The sequence below is a fragment of the Protomyctophum bolini genome, assembly GCF_963924005.1.
Source record: "Protomyctophum bolini genome assembly, chromosome: 12".
Classification (NCBI taxonomy): Eukaryota; Metazoa; Chordata; class Actinopteri; order Myctophiformes; family Myctophidae; genus Protomyctophum; species Protomyctophum bolini.
The window spans coordinates 28,919,403-28,938,085 of NC_137873.1; the positions used below are offsets into that span (position 1 = coordinate 28,919,403).

At 40.7% G+C, this 18,683-nt stretch overlaps 1 protein-coding gene across 2 annotated transcripts; it reads left to right on the plus strand.

The window, feature by feature from the left end:
- Positions 1–1,217: 1,217 nt before the first annotated feature.
- On the plus strand, positions 1,218–18,677 carry dnajb6a (DnaJ heat shock protein family (Hsp40) member B6a). 2 transcript variants are annotated; one of them, XM_080777325.1, is made up of 10 exons: positions 1,218–1,378; positions 2,370–2,464; positions 4,752–4,861; positions 5,085–5,147; positions 5,338–5,460; positions 8,325–8,474; positions 10,002–10,209; positions 12,600–12,670; positions 16,476–16,601; positions 17,363–18,677. In XM_080777325.1, exons 2-10 carry the CDS (start codon positions 2,400–2,402, stop codon positions 17,428–17,430), a joined length of 984 nt encoding a protein of 327 aa, XP_080633451.1. In that variant the 5' UTR covers positions 1,218–1,378; positions 2,370–2,399; the 3' UTR covers positions 17,431–18,677. The 2 variants fall into 2 exon arrangements, with proteins under 2 accessions (XP_080633451.1, XP_080633452.1); XM_080777326.1 differs by lacking the exons at positions 16,476–16,601; positions 17,363–18,677 and having other exon boundaries at positions 12,600–13,704.
- Positions 18,678–18,683: the final 6 nt, after the last annotated feature.

Genomic DNA, 18,683 nt, shown 5'->3' on the forward strand with positions numbered 1-18,683 from the left:
TTAGCTGGGGACCCCTGCATGGAACTCCGTCAAGGACCACTGGGAACCTGCACTGCAGTAAACACTTGTTCAGTGTTCTGACCCCTTCATGCCAAAGCGCCAGCACTCGCCCAGCAGTCTGCTGTCACCCAGGCGGATATGTTGATCTGACCCCCCATTCCAAAGCACCAGCGCTCACCCAGCAGTCTGATGTCATGCACCCAGGCGGATGCTTGCACGCCCTCAGGCGTCTTACTGGCATATTTGCAGTAGATAACAGTAGCACAATTTGAAATTTGTACCCTATATGGCCAGAAAGATTTTGCCAAATTTAGGAAGCGTCAGTGAATCCTCGCTATGAGTCTGGCCGTGCCAGGCTAATTCGATTGCGATTCCAATATCCAAAATCTCGGCCACTCACTCACTCACACTTGGGTCACTCCAGCATGGTCATGTTACGGTGAAATTGGTGACCGGCTGTAGACATCACATAATGTAATAAATCATTGCGGTTTGTTTATTAGCAGAGTTTTATCTAGCACTATTTAGGCCACATATTTAAAGACCCCCATGAAAGTTACCGTATGTGAAGTCCACAAGATGGTCACATATTTCAGTATAGGTCACCAATTTCACTGTGGCAAGTGTAAGTGGTAAGTGAGTGAGTGGCCGAGATTGTGGGTACTGAGACAACATGTATAGTCCATGAAGGAATTGACATCACAGCCACTTTGAAATATTAAAATATCTAAAAACACATTACACACATACAAACCCCCAGGAAAGTGTTTCTTGTGCCCTAAACATCATCTAGTTGCAAAAGGGGTGAAGTGTTCATTGTTTCGCATAGCCTAAATGTTTTGCAGGCTTATACATATATTATTATCCAAACATTATGAAAGCAGAAAAACATTGCAAGGGGTGATCAATGACTTCACATTAAATTAAAAAGCAACATGTAAATACAAATAAAATCAATCAATCAATCAATCAATCAATCAATCAATCAATCAATCAATCAATCAATCAATCAATCAATCAATCAATCAATCAATCAATCAATCAATGGATACAGTCAGTACTAGGCACTAGGCAGGCAGGCTCTATCTCTGGTGACGCAAGGTTCAGCAGTCACATCATGTGGGTCCCGCCCACGCGTGTGTGACAGACGGCGACGGGGGCCAAGCAGGAGCCAATCCAACGCGAAGGCCCACCGGAAAGCTGTAACCACTGCCACAGGACGTTGCGTCAAATCTCAAACAACCGTCCTCCAGCTAGGCTGCTGACCATGACGAAAACCCCCAGCTAGGTTCTCTTCTAGAAGCAGAAAAACAACAACACGTTTCATATTGTTACATTTTCATCAGTGCGCGGAGAAACTGGACTGCGTGTTGGACAGGTAAACTGACAGAATGGGCGCCGCGGCTCTTTGCTGCTGCCCTGGTGCAATCGGCTAGCAGCAAATGCTAGCTTAATTACCTGCTTTATTTAAACGGGGATAACGTTAGCCATCGCAAACAAAAAAAACAAAATCACAATAATTTAATCGAAATGTTTTTCATGGGAGCTGCTTCTTTTTTTAATTTGTCAGACAAAATACGCCGTATATCTATCCAGAAATACTGCACAGTGGTGACAGTTGGAGGTGTGTGCCAAGCTGTCCTTTGTTTGGTTCAGTGGATGGATACTTAGTCTGCAGAGCAGCACAGTCTACCAATGACAGTAATGTTACTGTATTGACATCATAAATCAGCAATTATTTACTGTTACAGTCGACTTGGCTCATGTAACGTCACTAACGTGCCATCGTCAATTTCTGTTTTTGCAACCAAAGTAAAGTAGTGCTACTAGTCATTGCAGTTTGCTTTGCTAGTCATTGCAGTTTAACACAAAATCATTGCATCCCATCTTGAATGCACACTGTGCCTCATATCCCTATATCGGAGTTGTCCCAGGCCAGCACCATAATACTGTGTAATACTTATGCAAGCTTACATGTTATCCGATCAGAAGAGATAACTCAGGATAAACTAGATGAACAGAGAATAGGCTACAGTTTTACGTTCCTTGAATCTAAGTACATCCAACATTTATGACTTGTGTGCTGGGCTAGTACCTCATTTATTTTTTATCAGCCTATTATACTTTAATCAGAAAGTTGAAGGAATCTTTGGTCTGCGTTGCGGGGCCAACCATGGACAAAATATGTTTACAAGGATATTGACATGCTGCATTGGACATAGAAGACTCACATGAGTGAAAATGCACATTCCATGTTATGTGACAGTAGTCTGTGACAGATATCAGACAAAGTTCTAATCTAGATTTTTGTTATTGCAAATCCTGCCAGCCTAACTGTTATGCCATGTTTTATCTTAAAACCTCTCCAGGCTTGTTGAAGATTGTCCTCGCCTCTCATCATGGTGGAATATTACCAAATATTAGGTGTGCGGCGAGATGCAACTGGAGAAGACATAAAGAAAGCGTGAGTGGAGTATACTTCATTCTAGTGGTGGAGCTCCTACTGTCTGTTTCCCCCCCCCCTTTACCTTTTTTCAATCATCTCCAAGTTTAAGGAGTAATTTATTTGTTTAGTTCTGTCAATGTCCCTGTTCTTGACCTTAGCTTAGTTGTATAATTTACATAACTGCTAAAGTGGCAATGAAAGCATTATTGCCTTAATCTTAACATTTGGAGTTTTGATCTATGAACAAAACGGTTTCACAAGAACAATGTTGATTTGCTGAAAAAATAATAGAATAAAGTCATAAAGTAGTCATAGTCAAAGTCATAAAGTCATCAGCAATAGCCTTCCTAAGTTTCTGTTTCCTTGTAGAGACCAATGTATAGCTGATTACACGTGTATGTAAAAAAAAAAAAAAAAAAGTTTTCAGTGATCTCACACAAACCTTGTTCTTAATGCCTAGTATAGGTGAACTATAGTGGCCAGTTTACAGTAACGTTATTCTTATCCCTACATAGAAAGATCAAGCTATAATGCTGGTTTTATGACTTGGCAATTCTTGCTTTTACACAGAGGATGTTCATTTTTGGCAGTGGCAGAAATGTGTATTATAGCCCTATCACTGTATATTCTGTAAATATTTTTTGTATTGTCAATCTATTTTATTTTTCATTTCATTGTTTGAAATTATTTTCATTATATGTATGTAGTGCATTCTGTGGGACAAGTTCCAAAAACATTTCGTTGCTTGTACCTGTGTAAGTCAGTGACAAATAAAAAAGGTTGCTCGAGTGGCGCACTGGTAAAGTGCCTGGCTGCCCACCAACGCGAAGGTTGTTTCGAACCCACGGTGGGCGGTGGTGCATCAGGCTTTGTCCAGCGTCTATCTACACAAACACAATTGGCCCATGTTCAGGGTAGGGAAGCCGGGCGGGAAGAGTGATAATTGTCTCTGCGCATAATCTTACGGACTGGGGCAATAGCCTTCCTAAGTTGTCAGCGGCGAGTATTGGGTGGGAGGAGTAGGACGAAGGCTACATCTTCCCGGTGGGGGCTCCTCATTGGTAGGTAAGTCAGTAGAGTAGGATGACAACACAGACATGTGGGTTGGGGAGAAATCAATTGGAATAACAACTAAATGGGTGAGAAAAGGTTGGACAAAAGTGGAAAACGTCTGCAACAGAAAACTTCTGTTCATCACAATTGCATATAATTTTGTCCCCAAATGCCTAGTCCTGTGCACTACACACCTTTTGCATGCGCATTACTGTATCCTTACTGTCCGTACAGTCATCTAACGTGGAATTAGAGTGACATCACATGATGGAACTTTAATGAAAAAATACTAAACAATACAATAGGAGCAACACTTAATCAAACTACTACAAATTTATATAGCGCTTTTCTTGGTACTAAAAGTTAGTAGAGGATTTCATTCATTATATCAAATATTAAGATCCTGCAAAGCAATTAGTATTGTTGGTTGTCATTGTCACACACCACAGTAGAATGTGTTATAAACCAACCAGTCAGAATCATGACAAATAAGCATTATTTCTAGTCACTTTGCTCTGAACCCTGGGGGCGTGTCAGTCAGAGGCACTAAAATCACTCCCATTCATGGGAGAACAGAGAGAACATGCTGGTTTGCCCCTCCCCCACCCAGTGAAACTGACCGACTCACTGGAAAATGGCTCTGATGAATGTCAACCCATGATTTAGCCCTGCCCCAAAAACATCAACTGAAAAATGGTTTAAGACATTACCTTTTAGCATGTGTTAAGAGCATATGGTCATGGTGGTGTGTGTTATGAAATGTCTTATCGTACACAATCATTGTTTAGTTAACATCATTGACTGTATTCCTCAAACATTCTAGCCTGGAATCCAGACTGTGTTCAGCGTTTCTTTTTTCTTTCTTCACTTCGCTTCTCAATCTGGGAAACTTCCATGATTTCAGAAAGTCACCTGTTACGTAGACACATAGTGCTCCACGAATCACAGTAGGAAGGGAAGTGACTTGAATTTGACATTGGAAGGCTTTGGTCCCGCCATGCCTACAGAGTACAGACCGTTACATCGGTAGGCTCTGGTCCCAGTATGTCAAGTAGACATACTTGACATACTGTCGGGCTGCGTTGTCAGACTAGTATCACCATGTATGTCAGCAATGCAACATACTGTAGCAATGTTTCAGAATAGCAAATAGTTTTGATGTCATTGGTAATGACATAAAAGGTTCTACCACACTCTTTCATTTGCATCATGATTTTTCTAAGACTGCTGTTCTCCCCCATACCCCATCCAGGTACAGAAAGCTGGCCCTGAAGTGGCATCCAGACAAAAATCCCGAGAACAAAGATGACGCTGAGAAGAAGTTCAAGGAACTTTCTGAGGCTTATGAAGTCCTGTCAGACGGTCAGTAGTACAATTATAGAAGGCAGACCCGGCTGCTATTCTAGAAGGCTGTGGCCAGTTTGTGCGCTTGAATCACTTGAGCTCAACCCACCAGGAAAATGGGTGTTACCTTAGTGTGTGTGTGTGTGTGTGTGTGAGAGAGAGAGAGATACAGAAAGATGTGTGGTTTCTCTTAAATATTCTGTAATAATTCTTCCTTCTACTGTGTCTACTTCTCCCTCAGCCAACAAGAGAAGCTTATATGACCGCTATGGCAAAGAAGGGCTGACGCAAAGCAATGGAGGAGGTAAAGTGACATCCCAACTCCTTAAAGCTATTGTCAGTGAAACCACTTTGTGAAGAATTATTTCCCGATCCTGGAGCACAAAACTGTCAATGCAGATGCAGACACCTAACAGTTGGATTGGAACCAGCAATAAGTGGATGTTTGGTCCACATTTTCTACATCTCTTAACTGTGAAATGTTAATATTTCAGGAGGACATTACCACAACGGAGACCACTTCCACAACGGAGACCACCATTTCACATTCCGCAACCCAGAGGATGTATTCCGGGAGTTTTTTGGGGGCACAGACCCATTTGGTGCTGATTTCTTTGGTAAGTCTCTTTCCTTTTGAATTACACACACACACACACACACACACACACACACACACACACACACCCTCTGGGGAGAGGGTGGCTTTATTCACTTTTCATTCATGACTGCCTTTTTGTGTAAAGTGTTCTGGGTATGCAGCTCGGGCATGTGTGTGAAGTTGCAAAAGGAAAGAACAGCATGGCGTTGCAGATGTTTTATCACGACAGTCCATACATATATAGTTGCCAAAATGTATGCAGATGAATGTCTGCAGGGTGGGGGTCCACCTGAACATACAGACTGAGTGGATGTCCACCTAAAAGATCCACATGTCAGTCGTTATTTATCCATGGGCATTGTTGTCTGTAAAATGTGGTTGGCACACTTTGAGTATTCTTCCAGCACACTAGAATAGATGGACTATGAAAGCTCACAAAATTCCACAGGCACACTGTGGTATTGTCCGTCCGCATACTTGCCTGCTTTTTTCAACACTATGTAAGCACTGGTCTGTCTCCAATTCCCTGCTACTACACTAAACCTGACAGCAGACTACAGAAATCTCTCAAAGGAGAAATGGTAGCCTTTGCTAAGTCGCAAAGTTTCCATAAGCCGGTATATGCCAGTAATTGGCCATTAATGTTAACTTGTATTGCTCTCTATTGTACACTTTATGACAGTTCCATATAGTTTCCTTTACGGCAACACACATGATTGGCAATGTATGTGTGGTTTCCCGACAGCCCCTCATGTGATACAATAAACACAGAAAAACACACACAGCCACACAAAGGCCTGGAGTTGCGCAGTGTCGTGACAGTGAAATGGACATGATCTCTTGTGACCAACATGAAACGGGGAGCAATAACAGATCTGTCACGTATTGATCACATTGCAGCAGTAGAGTAAAGACTAATGCCAAGCCATGATCTTCAGTTATACTCATATGGCAGCTCAAAGTCGTACAATATGCAACAAAATGACATTCATCAATTTATTGCAATGAGCTAGTTGCTAGTCTGTAAAAGCCCCGATTTTGGAGCCTACCGTATGTGGATTTAAGAGTCGGAAGACAAGCAGGCACTCTAGGAGCAAAGTCATAGAACAACTTGGTCACACATTGCTGGCAAGTTACTTTCTTGGCATCATGAAACAGTAAACAGTTATTGACAGTTATGTAGGTTGGACAAAGTCAGAAACGTGCTCAACCTGCTTCGTTTTATACTTTGTTGTATCACAGTTTCACAATACAGCTTCCAAAAAGAAGATCTACAAGCCGACATGGCGCAAGCTTCTAGATCTGTTGATAGCTTGTAGATATAGTAGCCTATATCACTCAGTCCGTCTTGACTACTTTCTGTTCTTTTTGGCAAGCTACAGAGTCGATAAATTATTCTTTATAGGAAACTAATGCAGGAACAATGCAGAGCATCTACGATGGTGGAAAGAAGCACTGCTGCGCTACAGTATCAAGGTATAGCGGTTAGTTGGGTGGTGCACAAGCACATAGCCTGTCTGAAGGCATGCACTTGTTTGTATTACACTAGTCCTTACCCGTTCTGAATATATGAACAGCAAATATATATATAGTAAATATATATATATATTATATATATATATATATATATATATATATATATATATATATATATAGAATATTAGTGGTCCATGACATGAAAATGTTTGAGAACCACTGCTCTAAAACAATGTTTGACAGTCAGCTATATTGTTGCTTATTGTAGATTTATTTTCGGATTTTCTGACTTTATCTGGCCTGTTAACATTTTCATAGACCTGGTTGCTTGTTTCCCTCTCAGTCAATGTGGCAACCCTGGTGATTGGCCAACACTGTTGTGGGTCCGTTCCTTCCTATGCTAATGTAGCTTAGCACACAACAGCTAGGAGAATGCAGTAAGCTGCTGCCTTCATGTTTAAAAGTATTTTGCGCAATTTATGTCCCCGAATGTATGAATATGGACTTAAGGCGCCATCGCTGCCTCTTTCTTTAGTAGAAGTGTTGACAGTTTAGCGTCCCTCTCTCACACGCGCGAGCGCGCGCACACACACACACACACACACACACACACACACACACACACACACACACACCGCCTCCTGGCCTGAGGGGGTTGGAGTGATGTAAAAACAATATTTGAACTGTGAAATACATCGGTAAAATGTAGCCTAGCCGGATTGTGGGAGCGTGCAGTTTTTTTTTGCCATGGAGAGATGTGTGCTAATAGTGTGGCTCGGTCGGAGATAGACGACAACGGCTGTGCTGTCTATTAGGAGACACACACACACGCGGCGCCAAATTGTATAGGGCACATTTTGTTGTGGTGCAGCGGTAGCTAGAGGAAGCATGCCAGTGGGGTAACGGTGATAACGGTGGCCTGTGATGCAGGTGTCGCTAAGGGACGGAGGTGTGAGGTTAATTCACAAATAAATTGATTATTAATCATTAATGTGTCAAATGGGAAAAAGGGCTCCGTTACGCCCTGAATATAATTATGGTCCATGCCTGTGTGAAAAGTGGGAGTGATTCGTGCAGTTAATGATGAGATAACGCACTGTCAGTGACATTCATTCAGACATTCATTCAGACATTCGCTGAATTATTATTTAGATTATGATGACCCAGTGATGTTGAAAAGTTTTCAATGTCTTTTTTTTAACCATACATTATCCCCGCCTAAGCACTTATCATTTACAACCATCGCACTGAGATACAGATTCACACACCTAACCCAGTTGCTATGATTTATTTTCCTGAATAAACTGTGGTTGTTGTACCCTATTTCTTGTGACTTTTAAAGAGTTAACCTGTGCTCCCTCGTAACTCTTTCTCTGTCAATCTGTTAACCCTCCCATTACTCTCCAGGTGGTGATCTGTTTGGTGACGATCCGTTCTTTGGTGGGGGGCGACGGCACCACCACAGTCGGGTCAGTCGGAGTCGGACAGGCGGTCCTTTCTTTGGAGGCTTTGGTGGTTTCCCTCCCTTCGGTGCTGGCTTCTCTCCCTTTGACCCAGGTACAGAATAGAGCAATGTAAACCAAAAATAACAATGCTTTCTAGTGTCTGCATGTCCTGAAAAGTCTTAGCCTAAGCTATTGCATTTTTTTTTTTATCAAGGTATTTGGTAAAAATATTTCAACGTGAACTTTTTGCCAATAGCTCATTATTGTGATGTGGATAGTTCTTAACAATAAGAACGTTATCATTTCGGCCAAAAGCAAGGGTTAACCCCTTCAAAAATAGAGCATGACTGCAGGTAGTGGCCGCTATCCCCCTGTGTCAGTCATTTTTTCTATTGGAATTTCCATTTCTATTGGAAACCTTGGATCACATCACTGTTCCAAAAATGAACAAATCAGCCAGGCGATTTCACTCGTATGGATATGGAGTATCCATACGAGTCAGCATCAGCTGACTGGAAAAAGTACAAAATCATCCAAAGAGTAAGACAAATAATAATAATCTCCAAACACATGTACCGGTAAGTCAGTTTTTTTAGATTTTTGTGACGTCAGGACTTCGGTGCTCTATATTCAATTGCTAAATTCTCGGTGTGGAAAATGTTCCACTCTCGCAAACCAAATGAAGTTTGGCCGTTAATTAACACAATGTACAATGGCCATTTAAAAATAATAATAATCAGGCCTCTTCCGTGGGGCCCCACTACAGCCAATAATATGCCTACTCTTTTTGGAACCTCCGCTCTTAGCGGCCGACCGTTGAGCTTTTAAGCTTCATAAGCTGCTCCTATGAGCTAGCCAAAGCCTCTCAGGACTGGGCTGCTTGTAGTGTACGCTATCCCCTGGTTAACTCTTTGTCAATGTTTTTTTTTGACAAAGATTGTCATGCAAAAATACACAACTACAAGCTCACAATTAGGCATGTAACGATTCACTCAACTCACGATACGTTTCGTATCACGATACGATTTTTCACGATATTAAAAAAAATATATTTTAAAGAAAAATTACCGTTTTTAAAATGTTATATAATTTATCTTCCCCCTGAGATTTCTTATTTAACTACATTGCAAAAGAAGTAGCATTACTTTTGACAGTGCAGAAACATAATTGCCTTCCTTGATGAGCATCAACGACCATCATGGGCACAGTCACAGACACACACAGCTCCCCTCTACAGTGCTCTACAACTGAAAGTGACTATCATTTCTCTCCAAAAGCACTTGAATATGATGGAATATGACTAAAGCTCACATTTCACATATTTTTGTATTTTATTTTTATAAATTTTTGTATTTCAATATATATCGATATACGATATATCGTTACATGCCTACTCACAATGCATTGCGATGCATTATGGATCTATTTTTGGTATTTTGGGGGGGGAAAAGGAACATTTAAACTCTTTTCCCTGGAGAAGACTGCATGTAGCCTCACAACACTAAGTCAAAACACTTGGTCCACCTTTTCATTTGCCTTTTCATCTGGTTTTACTTGCTTCATTAATCTATTATAACGTGGGGCTGTGCTCAAGGGTTGTGTAAAGGACTTACATCCGGTCCATTCCCTCTGTCCTCAGGCTTTGGTTCTTTCGGTCCTATGGGCTCCATGGGCCACATGGGTCACATGACCTCCATGGGCAGTCTGGGAGGCGGCTTCACCTCCTTCTCGTCCTCTTCCTTCGGGGGAGGTGGAGGTGGAGGTGGTGGTGGGGGCATGGGAGGCAACTTCCGTTCCGTCTCCACTTCCACCAAGTTCATCAACGGCAGAAAGATCACCACAAAGAGGTACACGATTGCTGTTCATGACTGGCTTAAATCATTTGTGAGTTTGTATCACATCGCTGCGCAAATGTAACTGCTTGTATCGAGACCTAAGGGGTATGAGCTAATGCTAACATTCACTGTGCTCACAACAGCAGCCCCCACCTCACTGAATAACCCGGAAATGAAACAAGGATGGTAGAGCGAGAGCAGACGAGTGGCACAGCTTAAGGCTCATATTACATACTCCAGTTTTTGGTGATCACTTATCACCGTTTTAGGTGATAGCTTATCTCCTAAAACGGTGATAAGAGTTGAGGCCATCATACTCGCGGTGATGTCCTTAAGGATTGACCCCGCCTCCCTGTGGTTTACCCAACTTCTAGACCAATCAGTGAACGGGGTGATAGCTCCAGAGTGAAAAGACTTGTCCGATAGTAAAAACAAAGAGATGGGTCTGTGTCCGCGGTGATAGCTGATCATCACTGCGACTGACGTAATGTTGTAGTTTTCCAACCCTTTAAAAACGGAAAACTCTGAGATGAGAGAGTGACAGAGAGAGAGATCGTCTCACCTGTGGTCTGCTAATCATAATGTCTTCATGGCTCCAGATGAAAAAGGTGAGTCACATATCACTTCCACAGTTCTGTTGCAGGGTGTCACTCATGATAGAAGAACATACAGTGTCAATCTGTTATAATCTGCATAATGTTGTACACCGTGGTGATAACCTATCACCAAAAACTGGAGTATGTATGAGCCTTTAGGTGTGCTTATGCTACCACCTAGTGGCAGTAATGAAGTTCAAAATGATTATCAATATATTTTTATAATCGATAGTCAAAATGTATCTGTTCAATGTGAGCGATGTGTTGAATGGGACGACCTGTAAATTCAGATGGATTTTGTTTGACTGTCAGTGTTTTAATCGTTTCCTCAGATCGCTCTGAAAGTCCCAACGATATAGTTCACCTCTGTCATTGCGAACTCAGTGAGCACTTACTATGAGACCTAGCAGATCATGTCTGTCTGTCTGTCTGTGTGTGTGTCCGTGTCCCCCCCCCTTTGTGCCCATATATGGAGCTGAGTGATTTGTTTGTGATTGATGCAACACACTCCAAATTTGGACGTATAGCTGCTTTGGGGACTCCTTATATGGTTATGGCTAAGTTAAAAACTTAACTTAAAAATAAATCTTAAAAAACCCCAAATATGTACGAGCTGCGTTCGCTTCCCGCGTTTGCGCGTCTTACTGGTGGTTATAGTTGTGGTGTGGACCTTTACTGCTGACGGTGTATTAGGAATCATTCCTAAGATGTTATTTATTTAGTGTTTTAGCTTGGCTCATCCCTGGTGGACCCTCTTGTAAACAAGTGTAATGCTTTATGGTGTCGTCCACTCACAGTTAACAGTTTTTGTATTGAGTTGTGCTGTAATTCTGCAAACTGTTAATAAATACTTCAATCAATCAAAAATCAATCAATCAATGCTAGTGAATACATCAACCATGCCAGTTTGGCAGTAACCCACTACTACTATGCAGTGCACTACGAATTGTCAACTGCTCACAGAAAATTGACACTTTCAGTTGACTAAGGAAATTCCTGTTCGGGGACAGCTGTAACGTATATACAGTACAACTTACCTTGCTCTGTTGAACTGAAGAGAAAGTGACACCTGGAAAACACCCCCTCTTCACCATGAAACACTTTCAAATGATTCACAGTAATTAAGGGTGCACGATTATGAAATTATGACCGTTATCCAATCTCCGATTATTTGCAGGGTCATATCTGCCGATACCGATTCTGACCGATTCCGATATTATACAGAGGACCACAGTGGAAACAAGCCTAGGCCCGAGGGGCTTTGCCCAAAGCCTAATCAATAAATAAATAGCCTATACTATTTTCCAAGTGTCTTTCTCAACTGAATGAGAGGAGTACACAAATTAAATGTAGAAAAGTTTAAGACTTTACATCATATTTGATTTGGCTTTTGTTCTAGACTAGAGGTACTTTTGATTTATATTGAAGTCATTGATGAATTTTTACATTTTCCATTTATTTATTTATTTTGCTGGTGAAAAGTGATTTATCAGGATTATTATGAGACCGATCCGATACCGATATGGCATTCCTATGGCCGATTCCGATTATGCTACAGATTATATCGTGCATCCCTAACAGTAATGCTACTATACAGCCACCACCATAGCTACTACTGCTAAAATTAGGGGGGATACGTATATATTTGCATGCCATCTAACATCCCACACGAGATTCTGATTCATATTCTCTCAGTTGTGTTGCTGTCGGGCAGAAACCCCTTATCTCCATATTTGTTTCATAAATGAACGCCCTACTTCGTCATCCGCCCGACAGCAACAATCTGTTCCTATTCCATTCCTTCAGGATCGTGGAGAATGGACAGGAGCGCGTGGAGGTGGAGGAGGATGGACAGTTGCGGTCACTGACCATCAATGGTAAGGAACAGCTACTGCGTCTGGATAACAAGTAAAGAAAACGCCCTCTACCTCCCTTCCTCGCACAAGCAGCACAAACACACAAATTCGAGCTTGAAACAAACACAGAAAAAGCAACAAGCAACGCTATAACAGTGCTACCATTATTTGGACGTACTTCCGGTGTTCCAAGAAAAAAAAAAAAAAACTTTTATTTTCCTCGCCTCCTCTTCCCAGATTAGTGTTTGTTTCTACCTACCACAGGTCCAATGTGTTGATCTTAGATGGGGATTTTTTCTATGCATTTTGTTTAACGTATTTATGAATATGGAGCTGTCAGTATGTTTTGGCTCAGGGTGCTGTTGTCGTTTTAATAACTTGTGTTCGGGACCACAATGTTAATATGACCCATGTATAGGACAAGAGAAATCTTCCCTTCTTCATCATGTACTGTCTTCTGTATGCACTCCGCTCTCTGTTTCTGTCTCTATCGTCCTCTTGTATTGATCTATCTATTATGCTTTCATTCCTGCTGGGCATATTGCCTTTTGACTGGTGTTTCATACAGTTGATACAACATGCATTCTGAAAATAAAAGCATGAAGTTTGCTTTTTCCCCATCTGGATATTGGAGTGTTGAACTGGATCAGAAATACACTAAACCCCAACTTTTGTTTGCTTTGACTAAACTTAGCCCTTAATCTTTATGGCTTATCTAACCTCGCCAAGTAACATTTCATTTTTGTATAAAAAAAATAAATAAAAAAAAAGACAAAAAAAAGGAAAAAAAAGAAAGAAAAAAAAGAAAAATGCTGGTAGAATGTGATATGTGTTTTTTATGTCCTAAAACAAGTGGTTTTTTTTCTCCCCCCCCCCCCCCTTCATTTAATAAGCATGTATGACAATAATTGTGAGTCTTAATGTTATAGCTGCATAACAATGCACAAATTAATGATTCTATAAATTATATATGAATAAACAAGGAATTTTGTGTACTTTGTAAAACAATTTCAAACCAATAAATATGAGTTTCATCCTTTTTTGGGGATGTGTAAGTCTGGGGTGGCTTGTGCTGTTTTTTCCCCCACCAAATCAACTGTCATTACACGTGATTGTTTAAGAAAAGAGGCAGCTGGTCTGTTGGCATTTAGAGGTTGTAACCATTGCTGTTTCATCCAAATATATTACACATAAATTAACTTGAATGTGAACGCACGGTTGATTTCGGATTGCTTTATTAACCCAGAGCCCTTCCCTTCTCTGTGTTTTGCACCTGATAAAAGAGCATGCATGTAAGCACACTGGCACTAACAAAATTGTTGATTGCCTATAATCAAGTTTCTGCATGATCTTCACATCTTTCCAAGTTTCCATGCTATGCATTTTAGCTTTTTATTCCAAACGCTAAAATATACCTTTTCAACAATTACACCAACAGAAGTACTGAAGACTGTTTGAGTTGATTTAATATAGCAAATCCATGCATACCCTTAAAATTTATTTAAAATTTTAGATTTCAACCTTGCCATTACCTCTGAGGCAGTTGAGTACACTTAAAGATTTGAAATTTAGAATCACATTTGAAACTGAAAAAACAATGTTGGTACTTTCACTGAAAATGGTTTCTTGCTGCATGGCTTTGCATTGCACAGAATGCACACTACATTCTCTCTTGTCACACCACATGGCCACATGATCAGTACAGTTTATAAGCGTATCTACTGCTTATTTTTCCAGACAAACTCAATTAGTCTGGTCCTGTGTTCAAAAACTAAAATCCTGATGAAAGCCTTATTTACTTGTATTTTTGCAAAGAAGCAGAGCAGTGGGTTGATGAGGTCATTAATCCAGTTTCCACTTATGTTAACCACATGAACCCTATCCTCGGAGACCACAGACATTTACATGAACCCCCATTTGGCGAAACTACAAGCTCAACGTGTCATGTTTGGTTATTTTCTGCGAAGATATTTGCGTTGAAGGGAAATACTTGGTTAAAACGAACCAGGCCGCTTTAACAGTCCCTGCATAATCATATATTGCATATGGTGTTTGTTTCAAAACACCATAACCAAATACAAACTTATGTAGCTTTCTGAGGCATAACTTATATACAGTATATGCACAGATTTGTTTTGGGGCTTTTTATGCCTTTATTGATAGGGAACAGTACTAATCAGACAGGAAAGGGGGAGAGGGATGGGGAGTGACACGCAGCAAAGGCCGGCGGGCTCGGGGGTCGAACCCGTGGCACGCCGTCCGGCTGACTTGGCTGAGATGGTTGCGCTAACTGTCTGGGCCCAGTATATGCACTTTAATCCCTTAAGGACTAATTACTAATTATAATGGGCCTCATTCACAAAGTGTTGCTATGAATTAGTATGCGCAGATTTTATATACTAAAGCGGAAATGTTTCCACGTACACGTTGTACATGTACATTGTACATACGGTAGTCTGATTCTGCATTATTCTTTGTACGTGATTTATTTTGCGCCAGGTACATGGCAACTGATGTCTGCTCTGGGGTTCTTTTATGTGCCACAAATCATGCGTAGCTTTTATTAGAATGCCTTTTTATTCATGCAAAATCAATTACAATAGCGGTACACCCCAAATTAAAAAAAAATTACGTGAGAAAAATGTCTGTTAAAGGATTTATTGCTTGGATGCATATGGGCTCATAGACAACAAACTTTTGTTTATTATTCAGTTGGCACTGTTTTTGCCTACTAGTAGCGTCGTCGTCTGGATGAAATCTGTGTCCATTCCCATTCCAATCGATGTAGGATAAGATATGCTTTCAGTAGAATAGCCTTATATAATATCCTGCATTAGCCTATTATTTGTAAAACCTTTTTTACAAACCTCATTTACTCACGAGAGCAATATTTCATTCACATTCAGCTAATCCATAGCACGTGGGACTTATTTGCCAAATACACTCATCTACAAGTTGCCAAGGCGTTACTGCAAAGTGTTGTGAGCTCTCAGATCTGTTCTTTTGATGAGCATTGACCCATAGAGTTGATCTTGGAGTCGTGTTCTGAGCACGGTGAAGTTGGTTTCATGTTGGATATTTCCGGTTGCCTTTTGGTGCGTGGAACAATGAAAATGGGGCCCAACTGTGTTTCACTCAGATGTGCATCCAACAGAACACAAGGGGGAGGAGATGTGGGTAACCGAACTAGCTCTCCCCGTCACTCCACCTGCACACATCCACACAAAGCACACATTCCCACTGCAGCACATTGTTTCAATGACACTCCACTTCAACACTAAAATGTGAAAAGAGGAGAGATGACAATCCCGAGTCTGTAGCCACTAGCTGTGTCCGTCCGTCCCCTTCTTTAAGGAAATTGGGGATGTACTAAATGCACCATTTGGACATGCATTCCGTCACATCCTGCCACTCCACGGCACATACACAAAAATTACTGCATTACTTTTCAAGCACTAGCATATTCATCTTCCTATCTTTTGTTAGCCAGCGTCACACACCGAAATTAGCACATCTACATGCTCATGGGATGCATTGTGAGCTTGCAGATCAGAGAGCGACACTAGCATGCAACTAAATCAGCTGCTTTGTCTGCCCATTGACTCCTGTTTCTTAGCACCTTTGTTGAAAAGTCAGTAGCCAATCTGAGAAATGTGGTTATATTCCACCAAAAGCTAGTGATGCTAGATAAAAGGATGAACCCCAATGTGCCCAATATAACCCAGCCTCGTTTTTACATAAGCACTCTCCCTATGTTATGGCACAGGGGGTCTGGTAGACCAGGTGGTTATTGGTAACTGTGAAGTTGTATTCCCTTCTCCCCCAGGCAAACCTAACGACAATACAACTGCTGTTGTAGAGACCAGAGGCAGAGTCTCCCCACACACCTCTTCTCTTACCCAAACACAACACAATTCAACCACCTCTTCCTCAAAAAGGAGCTCAGAGTCAGGTATGTACGTGTCTAGTGACCATGGTTACTATTTTGACCAAGCTTAGTCATGTGATTTACAGATAAGTGTAAACCTTAAAGTGAGCAGACAACTGTTTTACTTTGTCCACAAATGTCCTGAATGTCAAAGTCAGGCTTGACCTGGGGTTAAAAGCCAGACGAAGTTAACTCCTGCATCTCCTTTTGTGTTTTGTCTTCTTTTCGTTTTCTATGGCCTTGTGATTTCTACAACAATTACAAGACGTACTGTAACTAGAAAAAGCTAAATCTTACAAAATATGAAATTTCAAAATGATCAAACCCGTTTCATATTCAAACAAATACCAAATCATACTGATAATACAGATTTCTTAGCAACTCACTTCCACTTCAACTCAATGCTCGAAAACCCCACCCTGAGAAACAACAACACTGAAAAAAGATATGTTATGGTATGCTGTAAATAAAATAGAGTTTGAAATATTTTGCCTGCAAGTTGACATTTTGACCTAAGGGTGGAGCTACAGGAGAGGGTATAATCAAGAGGGTATGTGGTCTGTGGAACATGGTTCTGCAAAGCATATTTCTAGCCAGTAGTTTCCTCAGAGAAGCCAAATGGTTGCATCACCAGCTGATGCCTTTCTGAATTTCACCACCATTCCACTATTCATTTCTAGAAGTTTCTGCCATAAAATATGATGAAATCTTATCAAAAGGGAGCTGAATATGCTGAACAATTGCTAAGTGTGTGGATCCACTCAGTTTGTTATATTTGACTCCAGGTCACACAGACTTGAAGAGGAAAAAACCTTTAACCCCAGAAGAGGATGCCAAGAAGAGAAGACCATAACACACACATACACACTCATTTGCATAGAGAGCAATGGTAAAGGACATAAATACTGGCGGTACAAAATGTCAATGCAATGAAGAGGTGCATGGCATCATTTTTTTTAGTTTTTTGTCTAAGCTTTGTACCAATTGCAATCCCCTAACAACCAGCCAGGGGACATGTCGCCTTACAAACAGTGAGGGGACATGTCCTAGGCCTAGGGAATCTTATAAAGAAATGGCCTACATTGATATATTGCCAGATTGCAGTCACAAGAGGTTGATATCTTCTTATCAGCTTTGTTAGAAATACTTAGACTACGGTAGATTGTAGTCAACACATGCACACATAAACACACACACACACACACACACACACACACACACCGTACTTTAGAGCTTCACAACAAAACAAATATTTCTACAGTATGACACCATTTAGAACTAGAAAGGTATGAGCGTATCTGAAACATTAATTAATATTGTTTCAGTGTCCGGTGGAAACCTTGTATCTCCATGTTTTCCTTTTGTCATTTTTCTTTTAATATTCATCACACTTTGTCTCTGGGTTGTACAACGGAATAGAGTCTGAGCACACTGGATAAAGCTCCATAAAGAAGCTCCCAGTGAAACATATTAAAAGCTTGTGACTAAGAATCTGGTAACTCCATTAGATCCACTGGAACATGAGGAACGATTTTGGACATACAAGGTTTCCACCTTGCTGTTTTATGTTTATGGAGGACATTATGTTGAGGACATTCAACATAACGAATATTAGTCTGACTGTTTGAAGGATGTGTCAGAATGTGTTATTTTACACAAATTTAAATTGTTGGCCACAGACTTTTGATAAGGAAGGGTGCCGGACATTTCTAAAAGGCCCACCATACTATTGTATTATTTTAACATTATCTTAAAAAAAAAAGGTAAAAGGTACAGTATCATATAATATAAAGTGCCATTGGTGCCCAAATACAACACACATTAACCCTTTATTTACAGTTACAAAGAAGATTACAGTACAGTACAAGAAAAGTGATCCCACATAACCACCAATCACAATGCAACCTCGGGTTAAATGTATTTAGCGATTGAAAGAGCAATTTCTTTTAATGAATCCTCTTTTTTTAATAATTTGATAATATCTGAGACAATTCTTGTCTTTATTTAACTCTTCTATTTCCTATATCATCTTGTCAGTGTGTTAGAATGTGTGAAAGCATTGCCTTTGTGTTGAAAATATTAAACCGTAAAAGAATATGATATGAT

Bases quoted from the DNA above. Each gene is read 5' to 3' on its own strand.
- dnajb6a (XM_080777325.1), top strand. From the start codon at position 2,400: ATGGTGGAATATTACCAAATATTAGGTGTGCGGCGAGATGCAACTGGA. The intron at 5,148-5,337 runs GTAAAGTGACAT...TTAATATTTCAG, and splicing joins GACGCAAAGCAATGGAGGAG to GAGGACATTACCACAACGGA. The intron at 12,671-16,475 runs GTAAGGAACAGC...CTTCTCCCCCAG, and splicing joins GCGGTCACTGACCATCAATG to GCAAACCTAACGACAATACA.